The 25,703-nt window shown below is 36.3% G+C and overlaps 2 protein-coding genes across 2 annotated transcripts; one reads left to right on the top strand and one right to left on the bottom strand.

The window, feature by feature from the left end:
* The first annotated feature begins 5,043 nt into the window (after nucleotides 1-5,043).
* On the top strand, nucleotides 5,044-19,344 carry LOC132303684 (probable ADP,ATP carrier protein At5g56450). Its single transcript, XM_059801047.1, has 2 exons — nucleotides 5,044-5,808; nucleotides 18,488-19,344. The coding sequence occupies exons 1-2, from the start codon at nucleotides 5,455-5,457 to the stop codon at nucleotides 19,103-19,105; spliced, it is 972 nt and encodes a 323-aa protein (XP_059657030.1). The 5' UTR covers nucleotides 5,044-5,454; the 3' UTR covers nucleotides 19,106-19,344.
* Nucleotides 19,345-24,153: 4,809 nt separating this feature from the next.
* LOC132303683 (glutaredoxin-C6) lies at nucleotides 24,154-25,004 on the bottom strand. Its single transcript, XM_059801046.1, has one exon. The coding sequence runs from the start codon at nucleotides 24,890-24,892 to the stop codon at nucleotides 24,446-24,448; it is 447 nt and encodes a 148-aa protein (XP_059657029.1). The 5' UTR covers nucleotides 24,893-25,004; the 3' UTR covers nucleotides 24,154-24,445.
* Nucleotides 25,005-25,703: the final 699 nt, after the last annotated feature.

The following is a 25,703-nucleotide window of genomic DNA, read 5'->3' as shown; positions in this document are numbered from 1 at the left end:
TTTCTTGAAACCCCACGCCTCACACAACCATCGCACCCACACATACACTACCCAATGCTTAAATGATGAATGCTCCCATGGATGCTCAACTTTCAACTTATCAATGGCCAACCTCCTAGCTATCATCATGAATTTAGTATGCCTCTAAGTACTCATATAACCACATTACATAGACATGTATTTTAAACACAAACATCAATAAATAGCTTCACATTGACAAATTAGCAAACACCTAACATGCTTGAAATCAAAAGAGCTAAATTCTAACCATCATATGGATAAACTTCACAATTTTCATGTTATAATACACACAATTTCTCAAGTAATCATCGCCTTAGCTCACAAATTAGCACAACATCAACACACAAGGCATGCTAGCAATAAGCTAATATAGATAGCATTTGAGTTTCACAATTTAGCACCAAGATAGTTAATAAATGGCATTAAAATTAACAAAGTGAACAATTTACCACACCAAGTCTTTCATATCATGGTATACACATAATTTATCATATAAGAACTCACAAAATTTAAGGACTCCATGAATTAGACACCCCTACCTCACATCCAAGCCAAGCCCTGGCTTGCTTCAAGGTGGAAACTCCACCAATTTAAAAGCTAAGACCACCAAAATGAATAGGAAGAAGAGGAGAACAACTTTTTCTCTTGAAACCACCCCAAAAGCCAAGCTCTAGCCTAGGTTTGAAATCTCAAGATTCTCCAATGGCCACAAAAATTACACCATCTTATAGCCTCTTCAAGCTCTCTCACTTCTCCAACTAGCACTTTCTCATAATCTCATTTATATCAGGTCAAAATTAAGCTTTTTACTTGGCAATAATGGTGGAAAGTAAAAAGCAAAGAGAGAGGGATAAAGGAAGGGAATTCGATAGAGAGAGGAAATGGGCCGTCATGCATCCTACCAAGCACACCAAACTAATAAAATGTCATCTTAGTGCAATTCTATTTACACCAATGCCATGCATACCACTTAGACATATATATATATATATATATATATATATATAGTGATAAGAAAATAAGAAAGTAAAAAATGAAGCCGAAAATTTTTCGAGCACCAAGACCCACCTTTGGCCCACATGGGCATGAAAATCGAAAATATCCGAAATGGTTCCAAATGAGTTTCTAAAGGTTCTTAACCCAAAATAAATGCCCCAAACAACTCCCGACCACGGCACGTGTCCCCACGTATAGAAGAAAATAAAATACCAAAAATTAAAAAGTATAAGAAAAATGCAAAACGAAATCGGGCCTTACATTTTAACTTGGTATCATAGCCTGGGCCAATTCTTGATTCTGTGTCATGCTAAGCTCTCTGCCCTGGGTAGACAATGAACCGTAATGAGGATGATGCGAGTTCGGGTGGGGGAGAATGTCAGAGGTGTCCCACATCGAATTCAGATAGGAATTGAAATGGGCTGGGTGTTAACACTGTTGGAACATGTTCTAAAATATATGTTTCTTTTTAGAAATGTTTTCAAAATATTCTTTAAATATATTAGTTCCCTATTTTATAATATAAACAACAAGTTGCCTAGTTGGTAGATGGAGATTATGAGTTTTCATTTTGCATCAGACTTCTCAGGCGAACTGGGAAAGGGGTTTTCACTCTTCATCAGAACTGATCATGCCCAGAATTTTCACTTTGGGAATGGGCTAATGACCTTTGGGATTCTGGGTTAATTACAACATTTAAAGCATATAGGCTTGAGATGAGCCTATTGTAGATGTATGACTTGAAAGCAAGTCTTAGTGAGAAAGGGTGAAATGATCATCTCCCTTGATTTATTGGATCATTCAATCTGGGCATGGGCTAGAATTTTCCCAATGGGAATGGGCTGATGACCTTTGGGATTCTGGGTTAATTATAACATTTAAAGCACCTATAAATTGAAACATTATATATAGGCTTGAGATGAGCCCATTGTAGACGTACCAGACTTGAGAGCAAGTTTTAGTGAGGATGGTGAAAATTCTGATGAAACTCTGATGAGGTTTCCGAATTGCAATGAAGGTTTGATGATTCTGGCGAAGGTTCTAACTATCTAGTCTGGATTTTGGTGATTGGAATTGAAATTCTAGTAAACTTTTGGGTAACAAAATTATAGAATTTTAGCAATTCTATGTTGGTAAAGTTTTCAACTTATATAGTCGATATACACACATATATATTGATATAGTTGTTTAGAATATAATTTTCTTAAATTATATTTTTTTGGACGAATGATTAGATGGAGAATACATGGGCTCATAGAGTGTGCCACTCTATGCATGTTGAATCCGGTTTAGTTGATTCTTGGAGATAATATTGCCATTTAAAATTCCAATTGCATTTAGGGAAGATTTCAGTTATCTTCAAGAAGCGATTATGCGTCTCAAAACTTAGATTTAAAATTATGTTTTTAATATATTATTATTTATTACATATTAGTATTTATGTGATTATCTCCTCTTACGTCGAATATATTGTTATTCATGTGATTTGATTAAAAAAAGCACCACCTAATGACTTAAGTTTTCGAGTCGGATTTCGAAGAACTCATTTCATTAAAATAGTGGAATCTGATTAGGTGGGTATCCCTATGTGATGACGGGTCCAATTCACCCAATATCTACTCGTGAACCGACACTTGCAAAAAAAAAAAGAATTTTTTTAATTCATTTTAAATATAACATAAAATGAATGATTGTGTTATTAACTAAGAAGCACAAACACTTCTATGAAGGTATCGTGTCCATGTTCAGCGCCGTATCGGACACTGAAACACTCCATAGACATTCCTAAACACGTGTCTTACCTGTCACGGTTGTGTCCATTATTAAAAAATAATATTTATTATTTTGGACACTAGCCTGACACATCCTGGACAGTTGGTTGACACATCTTGGATACTTAATTAACACATTCCCAACACTGGACTAGTACATCTTACACTATCCGTCTTACATAATATCAAGATAATTTGAAGATAAGATAGTAATATGATATAAAGTAGTGATCTTTTGCTCCCCGTGGAACAAAAAAATTCTTCCGCACTTTCTGTAATGACTATTAGATCTAATGGTTGCCTTCCAAACCCACTTATATGTTTTCCTTTTAATACAAAGCCACTATCACTATTTTTAGTTTCTAAATTTAATATTATCAATAAAATGTAAGTACCAAACAAATAAAAATAGAAATTGCTTTACCTCTGGAATGTCTCACCACCACTAATCGAAATTTTTGTTTTCTTTGATGTCTTTATTGTTACTTTATATATTTCATACCTTTTTTACTTACCAAAAAAAAATTATGATTATGATAGTGACAAAAAAAATTATGATAGTATAATAATAGTATTAAAGAAAACACTAAGAAAAATAACTAATTTAGAAAGGAAATCTTTAATTTTATAGAATAATAGCATTTCTTTTTTATACAAATTATATATTTATATATATATATATATATATATATATATATATATATCAAGGGTGGGTAAAGAGAGAAATTTAGGTATTTAATTTTATCAAGGGTGTGAGAAAAAATTAAATCAAACTTGAATGGGGTGTCATAGGAACTTTCACTCAGATTTAATTTAAGAGTAATAAACTCAAACCTCAGGGGGTGTTTGAGCATTTAACCCTAAATAAAATTAGTTACCACTCAAAAACAAAATATATAAATATATATACACACAAATTTATAATAACAAAAGTTAATAAAATTTAAAAATAATTAAAGAAAAAGAACCATAGATTATTTAGAAAACCCAAAATTTTCAATTTAATTTGAGAGCAATAAACTCAAACCTCGGGGGGTGTCGGAGCATTTAACCCTAAATTAAAATTAGTCACCACTCAAAAACAAAATATACAAATATATATAGACACACAAATTTATGATAATAAAAGTTAATAAAATTTAAAAATAATTAAAGAAAAAGAACCATAGATTATTTAGAAACTTAAAATTTTCAATAGAATAAAAGTGCGTTCATAACGATGGTAAACTTGTAATGAAAGAGGCGAGGGGAAGACTTGTTGAAAAGAAGAAGATAAAAAAGAAAAAAAGAAAAATATGGAATGTTTTCGCCACTTCCCCAACGTTAAATAACTTAAATATATATTTAATATTTTAATGTTGGTGTAACTTATCCAGAAATGTGTTTTTAGTGCTGGTGTAAAAACGTGAATGAGAATAAAAGAAAGAGGGGAAAAAATGGGCCAAATATTAATTTTCTATAATATTAAAATTTTATATTGGTCAGGATGTATTGAAAAACGTGAATAAGAGTAGAAAAGGGAAAAAAAAAAAAAAAAAAAAAGGTCATATAAGGATGTAAATCTTTAGGGCGTAATATTAAGTTTATGGGGAGAGAGAAAAGAGAAAAAAGTAGAAGTTATTTTAGAATATAAATATTTAAGACCTACTATAAAATCGAAACGAGGGAGGACATAGAAAAGAAAAAAGAAGAAGTTATTTTAGGATATAAAATTTTGAGGCCTAATATAATTTTTTTTATATTTATTAGAGTTTAATAATATTAGGAAATCATTATAATATAACTTAATATAAAAAAATTTTAAAATTTTAATGTCTTGACTAGGCCCTTAGTCGACCGCCTAAGTTACTCTAGCGCATATGTATAATATTTCGTATAATATATTCTTTTTGATATTTGAATAGCAATCAGCTTCTAACATTAAGTGACTTTAAAACTGAAATAATATATTAATTAAAGTTTTACAATTGTCTCATTCTATAGATACATAAATAAAAATTTATACTTCTATGAAGTTGACATGTTGATATATATTCGTGTTTGTTTCTCTGTCTTGCTTCTTAAGTTATTAAATTCATACGAAAATATAAAAATAAAAATATACTAAACTGTCATATTTTTAATTCTCATAAGACTGGAAACAATTCATAAATGAATATGTATTTATAGGGATGATAGACTAATAAAAAGAGAGCGAAAGGTCCTCAAAATAAAAAGATGCTGACCCTGGGATAATAATTCTTAACATGGCAAAATCTAGGCAGCCTCCATCTTACAAATTCAACGCCTCGGGTGTCATTAGCGTACCCCGAAGTCAGGTACGGAATGTATATTTTAGGCAAAATTAGACTAATAAGACATTCATCAGAAAATCAACCGCGGAGATTGATATTCCGTTACATCAGTGTGGGATTTAGAGAGAGAAAAAGAGGAGAGGGGGAGAATCAGAAACAACGAACCAGAAGATAGCTTTCTATTTCCAAATCGAAGAACATTAATAGCACAGCACTTTGTTCTTACAAACTCCAACACCATAGCAATACATATATATATATATATATATACACATATATAGATACATACAGTGTTATATATATAGAGAGAGAGTGTTTGTGTGTGTTGTTTTAGAGAGAGGGGAGGATTGAGGGTGGGGGCAGAGGCGGCGATGGAGGGGGAAGAGGAGGGAGACGATAGCAGCGAATCCAAACCCAAATCTACGGTAAGAACAAGATCAGGGCCGTCGAATTGGTGGACGAATTTCCACAGGGATCTCTTGGCGGGAGCTGTGATGGGGGGTGTGGTGCACACGATTGTGGCCCCGATCGAGAGGGCAAAGCTTCTGCTGCAGACCCAAGACAGCAACATAGCGATTGTGTCTGGCCCACACAGGAGATTCCAGGGAATGTTTGATTGTATCGTTCGAACTGTCAAAGAAGAAGGCATTCTCTCTCTATGGAGAGGCAACGGTAGTAGTGTTCTTCGCTACTACCCTTCTGTTGCCCTCAATTTCTCACTCAAGGTATTCTTGTTTTAATTGTATATATATCTTTACATATATGTTTATATATGCCCTCATATGTCTCTGTTTATTTGGTTCAAGAAATATTTTTTATTTTTTTTTCACCTGTGTTTTGATGTGTACTTAGTTTGATTTGTGGATTAGAAGTTAGAACCAAAAAAAAGTAGTAATATGAAATTGTTTGGACTCTTGGATTGAATTTTGTGATTGACATGTTTGACCTTTTTATATAATTTTAGAGTTCGATTTTGGCTGTGGATAAAACTGAGACATGTTTAGTGAAATGTGATTTATGATTTATTGAAGTATTAGAGGTGCCTTGTTTGTTAGGACTTAGGAGATAGTGTTTTGAAGGCCAGGAGGACCAATTTGGAGATCAAATTTATGAAACTTCAATGGATTTTTTTAATCGAGAACCCTTATTGTAGTTCCTGCAACCCTTAACAGTGCTATATTTGGTTCCATAAGTAGATGTATGACCATTTTTAGTACACGATGTTGAGAAACAAATGTTTGTTTCATTTTTCTCCCACAAAATCTCATTTTTTTAGTACTTTATAACATAGCTTTTGCCCCATTATTTTGGTTTAGCTACATTAATGTTGTGTGGCTATTCCACTTGATCTAGGCGATACTTTCTTGCGGAGCACTTTTGAATTCAATTGGAAACTATCCTAATTCTTATTCATATGGGTCTAGTTGTTAGCTACTAATGCGGCTTCCTTTTTTTAAGACATAAAATGCAATGCAAAGTTCTTATTTGCAATTAAATTTAGAAATTTTAGCCACTCGATGATCAAGGGTGTCTCGAGTCAATTCGTGACGATGACACAAAAGATTTTTATTTATTTATTATTATTTTTTAACAGGGGTTGGGACTAATATTCTCAGATTCCCACAACCACCATAGTCAGAGGTATTGGGTAAACCCAAGAGAGAGGTTTGATGCCTCTTGGAGTCAAACTCGAGACCTCTGAAGTCTGACCTAGAGCTCTTATTCATTCAACTACCCTTTGAGAGTCACACAATGACAAGTTTTTAGAAAGAGAGCAATTTATAAAATTGGTAGTTAATTTTGTCAATAAATGATTCTGGCTTTTTAAGTGGAACATAGTGATGTTCGCCATGTGTTGAAGAATTATAGAGGCAAGAAAGAGTAGCTATAAATGTTTGACTAACTATAATGTTCCAACCAGATAGCAGAATTACATGAAGTGGTGCAGAAGTTAGTCCAATGCCAACTTGAATAAATTTGCCTCAAAAAAAAAAAAAAAAAAGTAATGTATTTGTTAAACTAAAAATCAAGCTTTTATAGCTTTCTTTTTAAGAGAAACCATCCTTGAGAAGGAAATGTTATCCAGTCTACTTAATAAGTAATCAAATAGGTCCTTCACCCCCTGCTAGTCAAGAAAAAAGTTAAACCAGCGTATTAGATCACATGATTTTGCTAATAAAGGTCCTCGTACATTTCAATTGCATATATGATTTATACTCTGGTGTCTTCTTAAAGACTTCTCTACCATTACCCGTCTACCTGTTTTCCTTTGACGTCAAAGGCTGAATAAAATAGCATATATGACCATCAATGTCTTTTCCATTAGAAGAAAAAGTAAATTTTCGCAGTCCCGCTGGTAGTTTAGTTCTTAAAGGCAGATGCTTGCACCTATAGATATTTCTGCTTTGGTTGTACTTTCCAGTCTCCAATAGTTACTACTTTTTCAGAGGAGGAACCTTTTTAACCATCAGTGCTTTTCTGTGAGAAGGAAAAGTAAGACTTTTGCTGTCCCACTGATAGTTTAGTTCCTAAAGGCAGATGCTTGCACCTATAGATACTTCTGCTTTGGTTGTCCTTCCCAGTCTCCAGTAGCTACTACTTTTTTAGAAGAGGAACCTTTTTATTATCCATATCTTGTGATTAACATACTAGCATGAGTAGCTCATATTTTTTTAGGAACTCTGGAGTGTGTTTTATTATACTATGTGAATGAATTGTTATTTCTGAAGTCTGAGGTGTTAGACAGCTAAGAGAACTTGACGCTCGGTATCCATTGCTATGAACCATGGGGACATGGGGACACTGACTGTAGTTGTAAGTTCATGTATATTTTTCTTACTTGCTTGCATTTCCAATTAGAACACTTGGTGCGTGTTAGAGATTGAGGACCCAGAAATAGAGTAAAATGAGTTACCTTTATCATTGCTTAATGATTATTAGGATCTAGGAAAACATTGTTTGTGTTACTAGCATTTCATGGCTTGAATGTAGGCCCTTTTGGGATAATACGTGAATAGTGGATTCAGGTTGATTTTTAAAGAGATTTTATATAAAATTATTATAATGCTAGCGATGCCTTATCCATCAAAAACTTCTGCACCAAGAGTTATGGGTGAGTCAATTTTGCTTGGGGCAAAAGTTGAGAAAATAAAAAGAAAACCCTATTTTCCTGGAGGTTGATCTAAAAGGCTAAAACCAGACTATCTCTTTGGTCCATACATATATCTTTGCATCATTGTTGTTGTATTCCTGAACATTCCTGTTTTTCTTTTTAGAATATCACATATATTAATTCCAAAAAAGAAAAAGAAAGATATAGTAGCCTTAGCCAAAACAGAAATAGAAGTTGCAGCAGCTAACAATTGATTAATTGTTTGTATTGTTATGCAACTATCTCTGTTAGGCAAATAGGACTTCAGTTGGCAATTTTCGTGCAAAACGAAGCCTGTATGTTATATTTTAGCTTCTGGTTATGATTTTTAAAAGTTAATCAAGGTAGGTAGTTGAATTACCATTGTGCAAGGGCATAGTAGTGAATACGAAGCTTCAACTAAAGTGCAAATGTAAATTGTACTTTCAAATTTATGCTCTCACACTCTACCTAACTAAATTATCAAAAGTTCAAATTCAAATTAAAACTAAGTAATCAAATTTAATCAGTCCATTACGCTGAACAATCATATAATTTAAACAGTAGTAGAAAAGCATATAATTTAAAAGCAGTAGAAAAGCATGAATTCTGACAAGAAGATTTTTACATGTAAACCCAAACGGAAAAATCAGGGACCTAGTTCAAACCAAATCACTATGATTAAGAAGTTACAACTAGGTTAAGAGTTACAACACCCTGTAATCCTAGTTACTTCTTGACATAGATTGATCCACCAAACTCTCCACTCGAATATTGAGGCATACAGTCTGATAGTCAGTAGATCTGTTCGTCACATAATCCACTTCCACTTCTCCAACTAGTGATTTGATCTCCAATGACTAGTCGTCCAAATTAATCTCATTATGATTGAATAATTGTTAGCATTAAACTTTGTTCAAATAAGCTTCACAGCAAATATGTTGTCGAAATTCTCATATGACACTCACCAGTTGACTGTAATTTGATAAATGCTAAAAAGATAAATATGCATGCACTTAATTTCGCTCAAAAGTTCTAAAAAATGTCTCTCGTATATTCTGTGTGTATATATAGGATCTACTTATAGGTAGAATAGTGTTGTAGAGCAATGAGGGTTTCCAGTGTTATAAGTGGAAAAGAAAATTGTTTATGGAAGAGCTCGATAGATGAAGAGACATGTCATCGATTGACATACTCCGCTACTCTGTAGTTTTGTACTTAGAAGAATTTCAAAAAAGGTAGTTTCCAAAACACATTCTATACATATCAATTAGGACTTTCAAAATCAAATCATGAAGTTCAAAATCCTAATGGATTAATGCATGAACCCTAATTTTGGTGAGTGCATAGAAGTGTCAATTACCTTTATACCCTTGGTGTAAAAATTACACTTTTTCTCTTAAATGAAGCTTGAATTTCATCTTCGACCATGACGAAGGGGTAACAAATTGACACTACCCAACTTTTAAAAATTCTATATATATATATTTTTTCTTTTGAAAGGTATTAAAAAATGAGAAATAAAAAATTACAGACTCAAGTTTTGATTTATGAAATATGACAACCTAAACAATTCATATCATTAAATATGGTAGGGTTTGCAATTTGCAAGTTTTGATCTTAATTTTTTTTTTGTTGAATGAATAAAAATTGATTTAGAAACTACAATCATGTTGAAACTAGGACAGGTAAGTTCAGTTGATTGAAGGATCTCTGGAAGCTCACAAGAGTGGGAGAGCGACAAAGTCTAAAAGTTCTTGAGAGGGAGCATCTCCATAGTGCTTTTTTTTTTTTTTAAAAAAAAAAAAAAATTATTTTATTATATATATTTGCACTTAACTCATGTTAAAATATGATTATATCAATTTATTATGTATTTTTTTTGGGTCCATTTTTTTTAATTTGCACAAGTGGTTCCATAGCTGATATGATATACTGAAAATTGTTAAGTAAATCAAATAGAGCAGTAAATCAACAAAGAAAGAGTTGCTTGGTAGTATGTTTGTGTCTTTCCTACTTAGTTGTCTGCGTTTCGAATCTTGTACCACTCAATTTTACATGCATGTTTTATTTTTAATTCAAAGTGCAGTGATTGCACGTGGTGGTCATTTAATGGAAAAAAATAGGAATCCACATAGTTGTTATGCTCGTAGGACGAGCCTGTGGTGCATTCAATAGGAAATACTGAAATCTGCAAAATAAGAAACAGAGTATGCAAATTCAAAAAATTTAATCCGCGGATTTGATTTGCATTCGCTCCCAATCAAACCAAGTCACATGCAAGGTGCTGGAGCGCCTGCTCTTTAGACGAATCCTGTGACTAAGGGGTCAACTTTGCGAAAAAGAATTTTCCAAATTGGTTTTAAACTGATAACCTTAATCTCTTTCAACCTCAATGGTCTATAAAAAGACCATATGCTTTCTAAAAACCAATGCAAGCACATATTTAGCATGCACAGAGAACATATAGCATTGTGAGGTATACTTGAGTTCATCCTAGCAAATCAATTGCTAGACTTTGTTTATTTCGTTCATCATCCGTTCATTTGGATGGTGCGTGTGTGTGTTTTAAGTGTTGATCATCAATATTTTTAGAACCACAAGGATGCAAACACCGCAAGCCAATTCCACACAACAGTCAAAGACTTGGATGTCACTAACCATGGGGATCAAAGATGGAATACAGAACGGATCGTGGAGGAGTGAATTCATTGAATAGCAGCCTCTGTTCCTTTTGTTGGCCTATTGCCCCAGCAGCCTGGTTCGCCTCTTTTCCATGGTGGACGGCGTGTCAAGAGGCCACTGCAAGGGCACCGTCTGAAAGCTAAGAGGCTTCTTCTCCCTGCCATTCGACGAAGGTGGACTCGGAAGGAGAAACAAAAATGGGTTCCATGTGCTGATTGTGACCCGGGTAAGTCTGTTCTTTTGCAAGGCTCCCCTTTTTCTGCTTCCCTTCTTCACCTTTAGGAGTGTTGCCCTCGGAGAGGATGAAGGGGCCTGTTTCTTCTTTCTTTAGAAACCTTTCCTCGGTTTTTGAGGAAGGTTTGGAGTGTGGATTGGAGGGTTTGCTTGGGTGTAATCAGGTTGATGGGAGGAGACACCCGAGGTTTGTGGTTCGTAAGGGTGAGAGGGTGTCTGTTTGTGTGGGGAAAGATGTTCAGATTTGTCTTGACAACGCTACTGCTATTGTTTTTCTGAATGAGTTGCGGGCTCATCTAGCCTTGAAAGGCCTTCATAATGAGCCGAGTGGTCCTTTGTCTAAAGAGATTTTTGGGACTCCATTGGCCTGCTGCTCTCCTTCTTCGTCTTTTGAGAATGGGTTGTGTTCTTCCTTCAATGGGGATTTGGGGATGAATCAGTGGAATGAATGTGTGACTGACTGTGATTTTGTGGCCCCTTTGGCTATTGTTAGACCGAATGGGGAGTTTGAGGTGGGGGCTGGTTGTGAGACATGTGTGGCTGCCATGGAGGAGGATTGGGTGAGGGAAAAGGGTGTTGAGGTTGGTTTTCTTTTGGGAGTTTATTTCGAGGGGAGGTTGGAGAAGGCGACAAGTATGTTTCTGGATGTTTTTAATTCTCAGTTTGTTGATAGTATGGGAAGTAGGGGGAGTAGGGGAAGTTTCCTGGTAGGGATGGGATGAGAGGGGTTTACTGAGCCCCTCGGCTCTTGTCACTTATGAAAGGAGGAGTAGGGGGGCAAGGGAGAGGGGTAGGGGAGGGAGGGGAGAGGCAGTCAACTCAAGTGTTTCCCTATGAAGTTACGAATTCTATCATGGAATGTCCGAGGTCTCAATGACCCTGTTAGAAGGAAAGTAGTGAAGTCGGTGATTCGTAATGGGGGTGGTCATGTTGTGTGTCTTCAAGAAACCAAGAATGCTTCAATGACGGACTTGTTTGTGCGAAGCTTGTGGGAGGGGGAGATTTGTGGAATGGATTGCGTTGGATGCGGTTGGTTCTTCGGGCGGAATCCTTATTATGTGGGACAACTGGTGGGTCTTTTTAATGGACAACCGGTGGGACTCTCAGGTTGGGCTTTTCTCTGCTTCATGCGTTCTCTCTTTGTTGGAGGATGGTTTTCGTTGGGTTTTTTCTGGTGTTTATGGTCCTACAAAGGATTGTGAGCGTCATTTGCTTTGGGAGGAACTGGGGGAGGTTCATTGGAGATGGTCGCTTCCTTCGTGTATTGGTAGGGACTTCAATGTTGTTCGTTCTCCTTTTGAAAGGTCGGAGGGGGGTAGGTGGACGGTCGACATGGAGGCCTTCTCGAAGTTCATTGATGTTTTTCGTTTGTTTGATTTGCCTTTGGTGGGTGGGCCCTTTACTTGGTCTAGTGGCCGCTCTCCTCCTACTCGCTCTCGCCTCGAGTGATTGGGAGGAGAAGTTTTCTGATGTTGTTCAGGCCACTTTGGCTTGCCCCGTTTCTGATAATGTTCCGTTGCAGTTGGATTGTGGTGGTTTGCGTAGTAGATGTACCCCTTTCAGATTTGAGAATATGTGGCTTTGAGCCGGCAGTTTTCTTGAGCGAGTCCATTCTTGGTGGTTGGGGTATGGTGTGGTTGGCACCCCTAGTCATTCTCTCGCAGGTAAGTTGCGTCTTTTAAAGAATGATTTTAAAGTCTGGAACAAAGAGGTTTTTGGTAACTTGGTTTGGAGGAAGAATCGGGTTTTTTCTGAGATTGTTGATATTGATAGGATGGAGGGTCAGGGTATTTTGGCGGATTCCTTGAAGCTTAGGAGGGTGGAATGTCAGGCAGAGTTTGCTGAGATTGCTGTCATGGAGGAGATTTCGTGGAGGCAAAAGTGTAGAGCTTTGTGGCTCAAGGAAGGAGACAATAACACGAAGTTTTTTCATAAACTTGCCAATGCTCATAGAAGGGGCAATCACATTGGGAGGATTCGGGTGGATGGGGAGGTGTTTTGTAAGGAGGAGGAGATTTGTAAAGCTTTTGTCGAGTATTTCTCGACGTTGTTCATTGAACCTTCTGGTTGGAGACCTTTACTTGCAGGGCTGCATTTTGACTCTATTTCGTGTGAGGAGTGCTCTGTTTTGGAGGAGCCATTTTCTGAAGAGGAAGTATTGTCTGCTTTGAAGAGCTGTAATGGGGATAAAGCCCCAGGTCCAGATGGTTTTACAATGAGATTCCTTTTGGAGTGCTGGGAGGTGGTCCGAGAGGTGGTGATGGGTTCTTTTCACGCCTTTCATGCTCAGGGCTCTTTTGAGAAAAGCTTGAATGACACTTGTATTGCTCTCATTCTGAAAAAAGGAGGGGCGCTGGATGTTAAGGATTTTTGCCCTATTAGCTTGGTGGGTTGCTTTTACAAGTTGATTGCAAAAGTCTTGGCATCTAGGTTGAGGAAGGTTATGGATGGTGTCATTTTTGACTCTCATAATGCCTTTGTTGGAGGTCGCCAAATTTTGGATTTGGTTCTTATTGCTAGTGAATGTGTGGACTCTAGATTGAGTAGTGGGGTTCCGGGTGTTTTGTTCAAGCTGGATATTGAGAAGGCGTGCGACCATGTGAGTTGGAACTTCCTCCTCTACTTATTGGAGAGGATGGAGTTTGGTGAGTGATGGAGGAGATGGACCCAGTTTTGTATTTCTAGTGCTTGTTTCTCAGTCCTTGTGAATGGTGCTCCGTCGGGGTTTTTCGCTAGTTTGAGGGGCTTGAGACAAGGGGATCCGCTTTCCCCTTTCCTATTCCTTTTTGTGATGGAGACTCTTAGTAGACTGCTGAAGAGGGCCGTCGAGTTGGGATTTTTGAGAGGATTTCAGGTGGGCAGAGATGTTGCTAGTTAGTTGGAAATTTCCCATTTGATGTTTGCGGATGATACTTTAGTTCTTTGTGATGCAGATGCATCCCAACTGAGATACTTGAGATGCGTTTTGGTTTGGTTCCAAGTTGTTTTTGGGCTTAAGGTGAATGTTGGAAAGAGCGTTCTGGTTCCGGTTGGGGAGGTTCCTGAAATCGAGATGTTTGCTCAGATTCTTGGATGTCACACTGGCTCTTTCCCCATTTCTTACTTAGGGTTGCCTCTGGAAGCCCCTTCGAGATGTGTGAGATGCTGGGACCCGGTTGTGGATAGATTTGAGAAGAGACTGGCAAGTTCGAAGAAGCAGTATCTCTCTAAGGGGAGGAAGGTCACTCTGATCAAGAGCACCCTTTCTAGCCTCCCCACTTATTTCATCTCTCTCTTTTAGATTCCTTCTTTTGTGGCTTAGAGTATTGAGAGGAATTCAAGTACCATCTGGTTCGTTGGGAGTAGGTGTGTTGTCCAATTCGATGTGGAGGGTTAGGGATTAGGAGGTTATTGCCTTTCAATAAGGCTCTCCTCGAGAAATGGCTTTGGAGGTTTGGGGTTGAGAGGCATTGGCTTTGGAGGAGAGTTATCGCGAGCAAATTTGGGGAGAGCATCGGTGGGTGGAGTTCTCTTGAGATGCGTGGTCCTAGGGGGGTGGGGGTTTGGACCAGGGTTTGGACCTTTATTCAGAAGGGGTGGGATGATTTTTGCAAACATGTTCGCTTTCGGATCAGGGATGGAATGAGGATTAGATTTTGGGAGGATGTTTGGTGTGGGGAGCTTTCTCTTGCTCTCTCTTTCCCAAGGCTCTTCAGGATTGCTTTTCATAGACAGGCCATGGTGACTGACTGTTATCATCTTGATAACGGAAGACTGACTTAGGATGTTCAGTTTAGGAGGCACTTTCAGGACTGGGAGATTGAAGACGTTTCTCGTTTGTTTGAGGTTTTGTATCGCCAGGTGATCACAGTTGGGGATTCTGATGGATGGCTTTGGGATCCTAACTCTCAGGGTCGGTTCGAGGTTAGGTTTTTTTCCAGGTCTCTCACGGTTGATGCTGGGGGCCCCTTCCCTTGGAAGTCTATTTGGCGTTCCAAGGCCCCCCTCAAAGTGGCCTTCTTTGCTTGGACTTCTGTCTTGGGTAGGATCTTAACCGAAGATAATTTGAGGAGGAGGAATCAGGTGGTAGTCAACCGTTGTTACTTGTGCTTGCGTGATGAGGAGACAATTAATCATCTTCTGTTACATTGCAGTTTGGCCAGAGACTGTTGGTTTTGATGCTTGGTTTGTTTGGGGTTCCCTAGGTTATGCCTTGTTCCTCTAGAGGGTTGATTGAGGCTTGGAGAGGTTTCTCAGTTGGGGCTCATATTCGGGATGCTTGGAGGGCTACTCCTCTTTATATTTGGTGGTGCATTTGGCTGGAGAGAAATCGGAGATATTTCGATGGAAAAGAGAAGCCTGTCTCTATGCTTAAGTTCTTTATTATTTTCACTTTTTTTTGTTGGGTTTCAGGGAGAGATTATAGATCTTTAGAGGAGATTGTTGTTTTTTTGCCCTCTTTGAAGGCTTGAGGCCTTTTTTTGGCCTTTTTGTTTCTTTGGGATCCGCTCCCCTTTTGAGCGTTTGTTTTAAAATTTTTACTTATAAAAAAAAAATCTTCATTTGGTCAAAGTATATTTAAATGTTAAATTTCTGTTAAGAATAGTTAAAAAGATTTCAAGAACTATTCACCCACTCCATCCTTCTCGGTCTAGTTCATACATGTGCGTACTTTGACTATCAGAATCTAGCGTTACAGTCTGATTCCTCAATCTCAAGTGAGCGATGATATCCAGATACTTGTATAGAGAGGTGTTTGGACCCCTATTTTGGGGTATTCCCTTAGCATCTGAAATGTTGGCAAGGGTTTCTCGGTGCTATTTGTGACTTGTTTAGACTGCCGGTGTGTTCGGTAGTACTATTCTTCTCCTTTGCCGTGTCTCCGGCAGTTTGTATTGATTTGTTTGGGTTGCCGGTTTGTTAGGTAGCATTGTCTTCTCTTTTGCCGTGTCTCCTGCAATTTTTGTTTGATTTGTTTGGGCTGCCGGTGCCGGTGTGTTCGGTAGCATTGTTTTCGCCTTTGCTGTGTCTCCGACAATTTTTGTTTGACTTGTTTGTGCTGCCGGTGTGTTCGGTAGCACTGTTCTTTGCCTTCCCTCATCTCTCTTCATCATTCACACGTGTTGTTACTCGTCCTCTCAATGGAAAGTTGGGCATTTATGCTCCAACTTGTGGGGGAGTATTGAAGATTTAATGGAGGAATCAGTGGAGGAAAGTCTTTCAGTAATTGATGTTGTTTCCTATTATTAAAGATTCGGTGTTGCTAGAGGAATCAGTGGAGAAAAATACTCCGTGTTTCCTATTTTCTAATTCTTTCCATTCTCATAATTTCTTTCGGTGTTGCTAGAGGAATCAGTGGAGAAAAATACTCCGTGTTACCTATTTTCTAATTCTTTCCACTCTCATAATTTCTTCTCCTATATAAAGGAGCCTCCACCATTGTATTGTCTATGAGTTGAGAGCTTTTCTATTTGTTTTATTTATCTCTTCACTTCCGTTTTATGCTTTACAACAGGTCCAATGTTGGAAGCCTAGTTTGTTAAACTTGAGAAAACGAATTTGAGTCTCAGGCTCACTTTGTGAAAACGTGCATGAGGTTGCAATAACTAGTCTACCCTACTTGAAACCCACATTGAAACAACATAGTACAATGACATTTGCTTCATTTTCAAATATAATCACTTTAACAATGTGAGAAACCTTTAGTAAAAAGGACATGAAACTTAAGATTTGAGTCATAAAATTTTCAAGAAAATGTATTCTTCCAGATTGAACTATAATTAAAATATCTCCACGTATTAGATGTAACAATTCTCCCTTGTGTCGTCATGAGCATCAACATATAGTTCACCATCTCTCTCTCCCCTAAGGAGCACAAAATACCTGACAAACTGTACGAGTCTCCCTAGATACTCCCAGAACATGATATCTTATATCTCACACAGCGACTGTAATAGTTCTTTATCATATGTGAGAGGCAAAATTTGTATGAGCAGCACCGATTTTGCATTACTTCAGTATTAGAAAGTTCTTGAATTCTTACGGGTATTTTCGTGGGTAATGCAGTCTTTTCTGAGTTAATTTTTTTCAGTTTAAGGGCTCAATCCATAATTTTTTCTGTTTGATGCCTAACTTTTTAATTCATCTTAACCAATTTGGCTTTAGAGATAAAAGCAAAGAAATGTTGGTAGCAAATGGGTTATAAAAATTATAAAGTTATGAAGAATACTTAACAAATGACATTTGGGGTGTTTCTGTGATGAAGTTTAAGTGGCCAGTACTTGAATGCAATCTGTATCTATATGTATGTGAGCTTTACATTCTGGTCCATTTTCATATCTCATTATTTTTTATTGTTGTAGTGATACGTGAAAGGAGTAGCATCACCTTCTTTTTAGAATTTAAAGAACCATTCGTGTTAAAAAATATATATATATATAACTGCCATAGTCATGCATTCAATTGCCATTTTCCTCCTTCGGTCCTTTTTATGCATTGATAGTACACCAGTATAGGCCACTGTAAAGTTCTTCTCTGGGTCCAAATAGCATATCTTTTAAGAGAAAAAAAGTGGGTGGAGATGAAGTTGAGTTTATGATCAAAATTCAATTAATGGAGGAGAAATTTCCCTATGTATGGCTCCATCAAAGCTTCCCATTCTAGTGTAATTCCCACATCATCTGTACTATATGGAAAATCTAGCAAACCTTCTCTCTTTGTGAATGACTCTCGTACCAATTTTATCTTTCTGGATGGGCTATGGTCACGCCGTCAGGCGCACTGCATTTGCACCACCCAGTTTTGTAAAAGAAGAAACAGTTATTCAAATATTGTTTTTAACTGTCAAAAATAACGCTGTGAATGCCACCTGAAGTGGAAGTTTCTATAAGTTACTTGTCTACCATCACTTCCAGTAGAATGGGAAAAATTATTGTGAAAACCACAGATCATGATTGAAGGGGAATTTACTACTGTCAAAAACATTGAATATGATGATAATCTTTTTCCCTAAGCAGTAAGATGTTGACCAATTCGAAAGATCATTCGATGTAGTTGAAATAACTGAGATTTTTCTTGTTCTTTCTAACAATATTTTCATGAGAAGCTGTTAATGCTAATGTAAACTAGATGTTACTAAACAGATGCACTGTTAGTATGAAAGCTAAATTCCATTAGTTTACTCTCCTCTGAAACCTCTTAAAACATAAAAGTTGTATTACAATTTGTGATGTTGGGACGCTTAACTGATTGGATTTCTTATGGACATGAGTTACACTTTCTCATGGGCTCGCATTTTTTTTACTCCATGTGAAGTTATAGTATTTCAAAGTATGTTATAATGAGTTCTGGTTTTGACCGATGATTTCCTTCCACAGGATCTGTATAGAAACATCCTACGAGAGGGTCATTTTGTGTCTGGTGCACCTGCCAACTTCATTGCTGGTGCTGCAGCAGGTTGTACGACATTGATCATCATCTACCCTCTTGATATTGCACACACCCGCCTTGCCGCTGACCTTGGGAGAAATGAGGCTCGTCAATTCCGAGGAATCTGGCACTTCCTGAGTACCATATGCAAGAAAGAGGGAATTAAAGGTGTTTACAGAGGACTTCCCGCCTCTCTGCAAGGGATGATTATTCACAGGGGCCTTTACTTCGGTGGTTTCGATACCATAAAAGAGAAGATGTCAGAAGAATCTCAACCAGAGTTGGCATTGTGGAAGCGCTGGCTGGTGGCTCAGGCTGTCACAACATCTGCCGGATTGTTGTCATATCCACTGGATACAGTTCGGAGGCGGATGATGATGCAATCTGGCTTAGAACAGCCAATGTACCGAAGCACTCTGGAGTGCTGGAGGAAAATTTATAGGACAGAGGGCGTTGCTTCATTTTACCGCGGGGCTCTTTCAAATGTGTTTAGGAGTACTGGTGCTGCTGCAATTTTGGTTTTGTACGACGAGGTGAAGAAGTTTATGGATTGGGGGGGATTGTAGCAGGAAATTATTTTGTTGGCCAGTTTGTTCATTCAACAAAAAGGATTTAGAGTAGAACGAGACAATGTCACGGCAACAAAAATCTTGTAGCAGTGAAGGTGAGTTTGATACGAGTTATTATGTTTACACCTTGATTTTTGTTAACGAATAAAAGGAATTTAGTTAGATGTTTTGGTCATATTCTTTGGCCATGAAATTGGATTTATTCGAAGCAATGAAATGCAAAATGGTATACTTTATTCCTTGTTTATCTATATGGTTGTCACGGTTTGTTATTCCATGTCGGATAGGGATGTGGTGGGTCAGCATTACCTAACGGTTTAAGTTTTTAAGTCAGATTGCAAATGTAAGACATGTTTTGAGGAAAACATGTCTTACATTTGCAATCTGACTTAAAAACTTAAACCGTTAGGTAATGCTGACCCACCACATCCCTATATATATATATATATATATATATATATATATAAGGTAGCAGAGTATTTGTTGTCAAATGCTAATCCCACATATGATGTGGATGGTACACAAACACTTGGTTAACTTATGTAAAACATGTCTTACATTTGCAATCTGACTTAAAAACTTAAACCGTTAGGTAATGCTGACCCACCACATCCCTATATATATATATATATATATATATATATAAGGTAGCAGAGTATTTGTTGTCAAATGCTAATCCCACATATGATGTGGATGGTACACAAACACTTGGTTAACTTATGTAGGCTTGGGTTGATCTATTATGATGTTTATAGACAACAAGATGGAGTTTTTTAGCAAAAGGCATAATAATTTGTGAAAGATAATGTTCTAAATATCAACTTGTTTTGGACACGTACACTTTTATACTTAGATGTCAATGACAAGTGGGAGGTGAGAGAACTTTTTGGTAATGAAGTTTTGATCACTTGGTTTTCATACAACATGTCAAATAATTGATATATGGTATTACAAACTCACTTTAAAGATATTTTCCATTTATCAATTACTTCATTTATGATTGTATTTGCTTTTAATATTGGAGGTTAATCTCTAAATTCAATACAAGTTAGAATATTTTAATTTATTTCATTTAATCTAAAATTCAATGATGATGATGATAATACATTGATTAAACTATTAAAGGTGGATTGGTGCAAAAAGGGTCAATATTTAAGAAGTGGGCTTGGCCTCACAGTTCCAAGTTTGTGCTGCTGTGCTCAACCCACCATCCACTGAGACATGCTAATTGCTTTTGGTGCTTTTGTGGAACAAAGTGACATTGATTTGACTAATTTAACTTGTTTCTAAAATGAAAAGAGTGTTCCTCCAAATTGCAATAAATATAATTGAGAAAAAGAGTTTGGCTCTAAAAATATTGGCGGTTAAATAATAAGAAGTGTGATTTGTGGGCGATAATATATATTCGAGATGAAAAGTTCTAAACTTAAGGGACAACAATAGCGACAGTGGGCTCAGACTAATACCCAGTGATCTTTGAAACACAAAATTGTAAGATATCTTGGATGAACCGTGCTACACTCGTCCAGAGTCGACAACTGACTCAGAGACCTGAGATGTCTTTCTAAAATGAAAAGAGTGTCCCTCAAAATTGCAATAAATCTGATTGAGGAAAATAAGTATGCCTCCAAAAATATTAGCGGGTTAAATAATATGTGTGATTTGTGGGCGATAATATACATTTAAGATGAAAAATTCTAAATTTGTTGACAATCGACTGAAATACGTGAACTGTAGATTATTATAGCAGGCTTCATATTCATATTTCTAAATCAGTTGTTGACTTTTGACAAGTGTAGCATAATTCATGTGAGATTTACCTTGCAATTACATATAATAAAATATCACTAGGTTAAAACACACGCGCGCGCGAAGGTCATTGACCCCAAAAATGATCTGGGGAAGGTGCTAACTGGTGATGATCTCAACTCAATTGTGTTCAAACCAAAGTTACCAAACACCCCCCAAAATAGGTGAAATTTATTATATTAAAAGTGGAAACACCATGAAGAAGCCAAAGCAACCATGACTTCATCAGCTCTAACAAAAAGCAAAGAGGAATATATACATACATACATATATATATATATATATATATATATATATATATATAAAGTACTTGTGTGTGTATTAAACACATATAAAGTAGTTTGGGAAGCTTTTGGAACCTTGGATCAAGTTTTTGGACAAAATGTGAACCAAACCTTACCATTAAGGAACTTGGAGTGGGGTACATGGGTGGCACAATTCTCTTGCTTTTCTTAGAATAATGCATTTTACTATTCACTTTGCATTATTAATTGTTGAATGTGCTTTTGTAGGTGTCTTTTTGAAAGATTCACTAGCAGATTCTTCTAAGGTTAGGGCTGTAAAGATTCTAATGGGTCTGTGACATGGTAGGTTTTAATCACCCCTCTATATGTTTGCCACGTGTAATTCCAATATATTTGACACACACTCTTTAGATTGTGGTTGAAGTTGCACAGCTGCTCAAATATATACTATATACTATATATATATAGTTGCATTATTTTTTGTGTTTTTTTGTTTTTTTTAAATGTTACTACTATATAGTTGCTGTTGCTATCATCACTAGGCTGTCTTTTCCAAAAGAAAAGGAAAACACCATTGACATGAAGTGGGGTCTAAGCTCTATCCCCAATAATGGCCTTTCCCATCCCATCATATTTTTCCTTAAAATGGAAAAGATCTTCAAAGTGAGTTTGCATACCATATACTACCAACAATAAATTCCAAACATCTTTCTTTGTAAGTAGTAACTTTTATATATATATATATATATATTTCTTCCATCCCAAAATAGATGATCGCTCTGAAAATTATTGAGTTTGCATACCATATACCACCAACAATAAATTTCAACATTTTTTTTTTCATAAATAGTAACTTGTATATATATATATATACACACACTTCCTCTGTTTCAAAATAAATGACCGTTGAAACGGAAAGGGTATATATATTTGAACATATAATAGACCATAAATCATTCACATGTAACTTATCACAATCGTTTACTGTTGTACAACATTATGTTGTTACAATACAAAATTAGAGTACTATAGATTCATATCTTCTCACTGTACACGTATAAGTGATCATAGTCGTTCACTTGTTGTACAGTATAAAAATATTTGCTATAGATCTATAACTTCTCATCGTGATTGATCATACTCGTGCACTATCGTATAACACTATACTATTAGAGTAAAAAATGAGTGCTATAGATACATAACTTCTCATCGTGCACGTATAAGTGATTACATTCGTTCAATGTTGTACATCAAAAAATATCAACTATAGATTTATAACTTTACATCTCGAGTGATCATAGTTGTTCACTATTGTATAGCACTATGCTATTACAATAGAAAATGTGGGCTATAGATACATAACTTCTCATCGTACACGTATAAGTGATCACATTCATTCATTGTTGTACATAAAAAAATATCTGCTATAGATTCATGACTTCTCATCTTGAGTGATCATAGTCGTTCACTATTGTATAGCACTATGCTGCTATTACGGTAAAAAATGTGTGCTATAGATATATAACTTCTCATCGTACGCGTATAAGTGGTTACAGTCATTCACTGTTGTACAATAATTAAAAAAAAAAAAAAAATCTTTGTTATAGATTCATAACTTCTCATCTCGAGTGATCGATCACAATCGTTCACTATTGTATAACACTATGCTATTACAGTAGAAAATGTGCGTTATAGATACATAACTTCTCATCATACACGTATAAGTGATCACATTTGTTCACTGTTGTACATAAAAAAATATCTGCTATAGATTCATAACTTCTCATCTTAAGTGATCACAGTCGTTCACTATTGTATAGCACTATGCTATTACAGTAGAAAATGTATGCTATAAATACATAACTTTTCATCTTACATGTATAAGTGATCACAATCGTTCACTGTTGTACAATAAAAAAATCTCTGTTATAGATCCATAACTTCTCATCTTGAGTGATCACAATGCATTACTATGCTATTACAATAGAAAATTTGTGCTATAGATCCGTAACTTCTAACCGGATACATGTTTTTCTATGGTCTCACACATATTTTCCATGTATGAGTAAATATAGTCATTTTTATTAAGTATATAATAAATATATGTATATATAAATGTGCATGATCGAGCATTCTTTTCTTAACCTTTTTAGTAATACTATCATAGATTATTCTTTTTTGATTATTATATTTGATTCATCAAAAATAAAAATAGGTTAGTGTATCTAAACATGTTTGTCATTGTCAGGTAGTTAAAGGTGTAGCCACACCATGACACTCCTGAGCATTGTCTCATGGCATGATGACAAAATTTGGGTTTCACTCACAAATGATATACAAACTTTATTTGAGTTCCCTAAAACCACCACAAGACAATTTCACACACGCACACACACGCACAAAATGAAAATTTAAGATTGAATTAAAGATTATCAAATTAAACAAAAGAGTGTAAATCCTCATATGAAATGATGGATCGTGATATTTTTCAATTACAAAAATTTTATTAGAAATATAATAATCACAACAGGCTAAATTTTTAAGTAAATCAAGCATGAAATAAACAAAATAGTTGGAATTAATTATTTATAAATTTGACAGTCAAAAAAGTAATTTGTGCTAAAGGAAAAGGACTATAAAGGACTTGTGATTCAGAAATAGCTTCAAACTTCACTTATAATAATTAAGAATATTCTTGTTGGGATATTTATGAACCTAAAATAATTCTAAGAATTATATATGATTGTGAATTATAAGAATATTACAGTTGAGTTGAGTGTATTGCATGGTGTGTGTGCGTGTGTGACAATTAACAAAAATAAATAAATAAATAAATAAAATTACCCTATATTTTTCATGATGGCAAAGAATATCACTCTAGATTTGCAAGATCAACAAAATAGTATTTACAAAATATAATAGTTAAAATTGTAATTTCAAGATTGTTAGTAAAAATAAAATGAAGAACCATATGATATAAAATGCCATTACTGTCGAAGGGACAAAAATTGGAAGGAAATTTATTAATGCCAACTAAAATCATAGCCATTCATTAAGTGGAACCCACATAAGAAATCAACAGATTCCACGGTTCTGAGCACTCCATAACCTACACCTGATGCACACGTGTGCACGACATCTAATAGTACTACTGTACTAGCAAACCAAAAATAGAAAAAAAAAAAAAAAAAGAAGTTATTTTTTGTTTTTCCTAATAATTTTTTTTTCTTACAATTACAATAATATCCCAGATAAATAAGGAAATTCCAAAACAATAATTTGATCATACCCAGAGAGCACCAACTTCTACGAGCTTGGGGACAAGGTGACCGCTGAGGTGGAGTGCCACGAGGCTCTCCAGACCGCCGACACGTGTCCCGCCGATGAATACGGCCGGAGCTTCGCCGGCGGCGGCGGACAAGTCGGTGTCGCTGCTGCTGCTGCTGCTGCTATCTTGTGCGGCGGCGGGGAGGGCGGCGATCTCGTCCTCCTGATCCAATTCAATGACGGTGGGGTGGACGCCGATGGTGGAGAGGAGGCGCTTCATGACGTGGCACATGCAGCACGACGGACGGCTGAAGATGATCACCGGGTTCTCCGATATCAGCCGCTGGATCCTCATCTCCGCGGACTCCGCCACGTCGATCGCCAGCGGTGAGGTGGTGCTAGACGTCAGCTCTAGCCGGACTCCTCCGTCTGCCGGCGAACCCCACCGACGGACGCCTTGCATCGTTGTTAGTAATTGAGATTTCGTAGAGTATAGTTTTAGAGAGAGAGAGAGAGAGTGAGAGTTGGAGATAGAGAGGAATTATGTCAACGGGGGCAAGTAGCTTTGAGACGTTTTGTGGGTTTTATAAGAAAAAAACACATACGGTATGATTTCGTTACATCACATACATATTACAGTTCCACCATATTTTTAACTGTGTAATATTGAAGTTACTGTCTAATATATTTGTTGTAAACATAATTTTTACTGTATTAGAAAGTAGTGTCAATTTTGTATTTTTTTTTTTTTTTTTTTTTTTGGGGGACCTCACAATAAATTAGAGGATAAGAGACTGATGGATGATTGGAACACTGACACTCACGCCACACCGTGAAATTTACCTATCTATTACGAGACACATCCTCTGAATTGTTTACTGATGCGAGTTTCACGATAGAAATTCATTTTCAAACGTCGAACGAAGTGATATTTATGAAAATTGTACGAGAGAGTGGCCTTAAAACAATAAGTATATATATAGTAGGGTATTCTTCAAAATTAAGTGAATGTATTTGTAAAATTTTAACAAAAATTATAGATAAATAAAAATTCAGTGAAGGCGGTCGTCTTTGTTAGTTCTTTAATAGATCCGTCCCTGCTCCTTGTTAGTTCTTTTAGTAGGTCCGTCCCTGCTCAAAGGAATCCCCGGTCCTCTATTGTCCTTCACACATATTGTGCATATCCAATGCACTAGTAAACTAATTGTAACACACTACATCATATGTAATATTCACTCAACTGTTCTACTCCTTACATTACATCACAATGAAAT

The sequence above is a fragment of the Cornus florida genome, unplaced genomic scaffold (assembly GCF_030987335.1).
Source record: "Cornus florida cultivar Cherokee Brave unplaced genomic scaffold, ASM3098733v1 CherokeeBrave_3.0.0_Hap2_Chr04, whole genome shotgun sequence".
NCBI classification, from domain to species: Eukaryota; Viridiplantae; Streptophyta; class Magnoliopsida; order Cornales; family Cornaceae; genus Cornus; species Cornus florida.
This window is presented reverse-complemented; position numbering and strand designations above follow the sequence as displayed.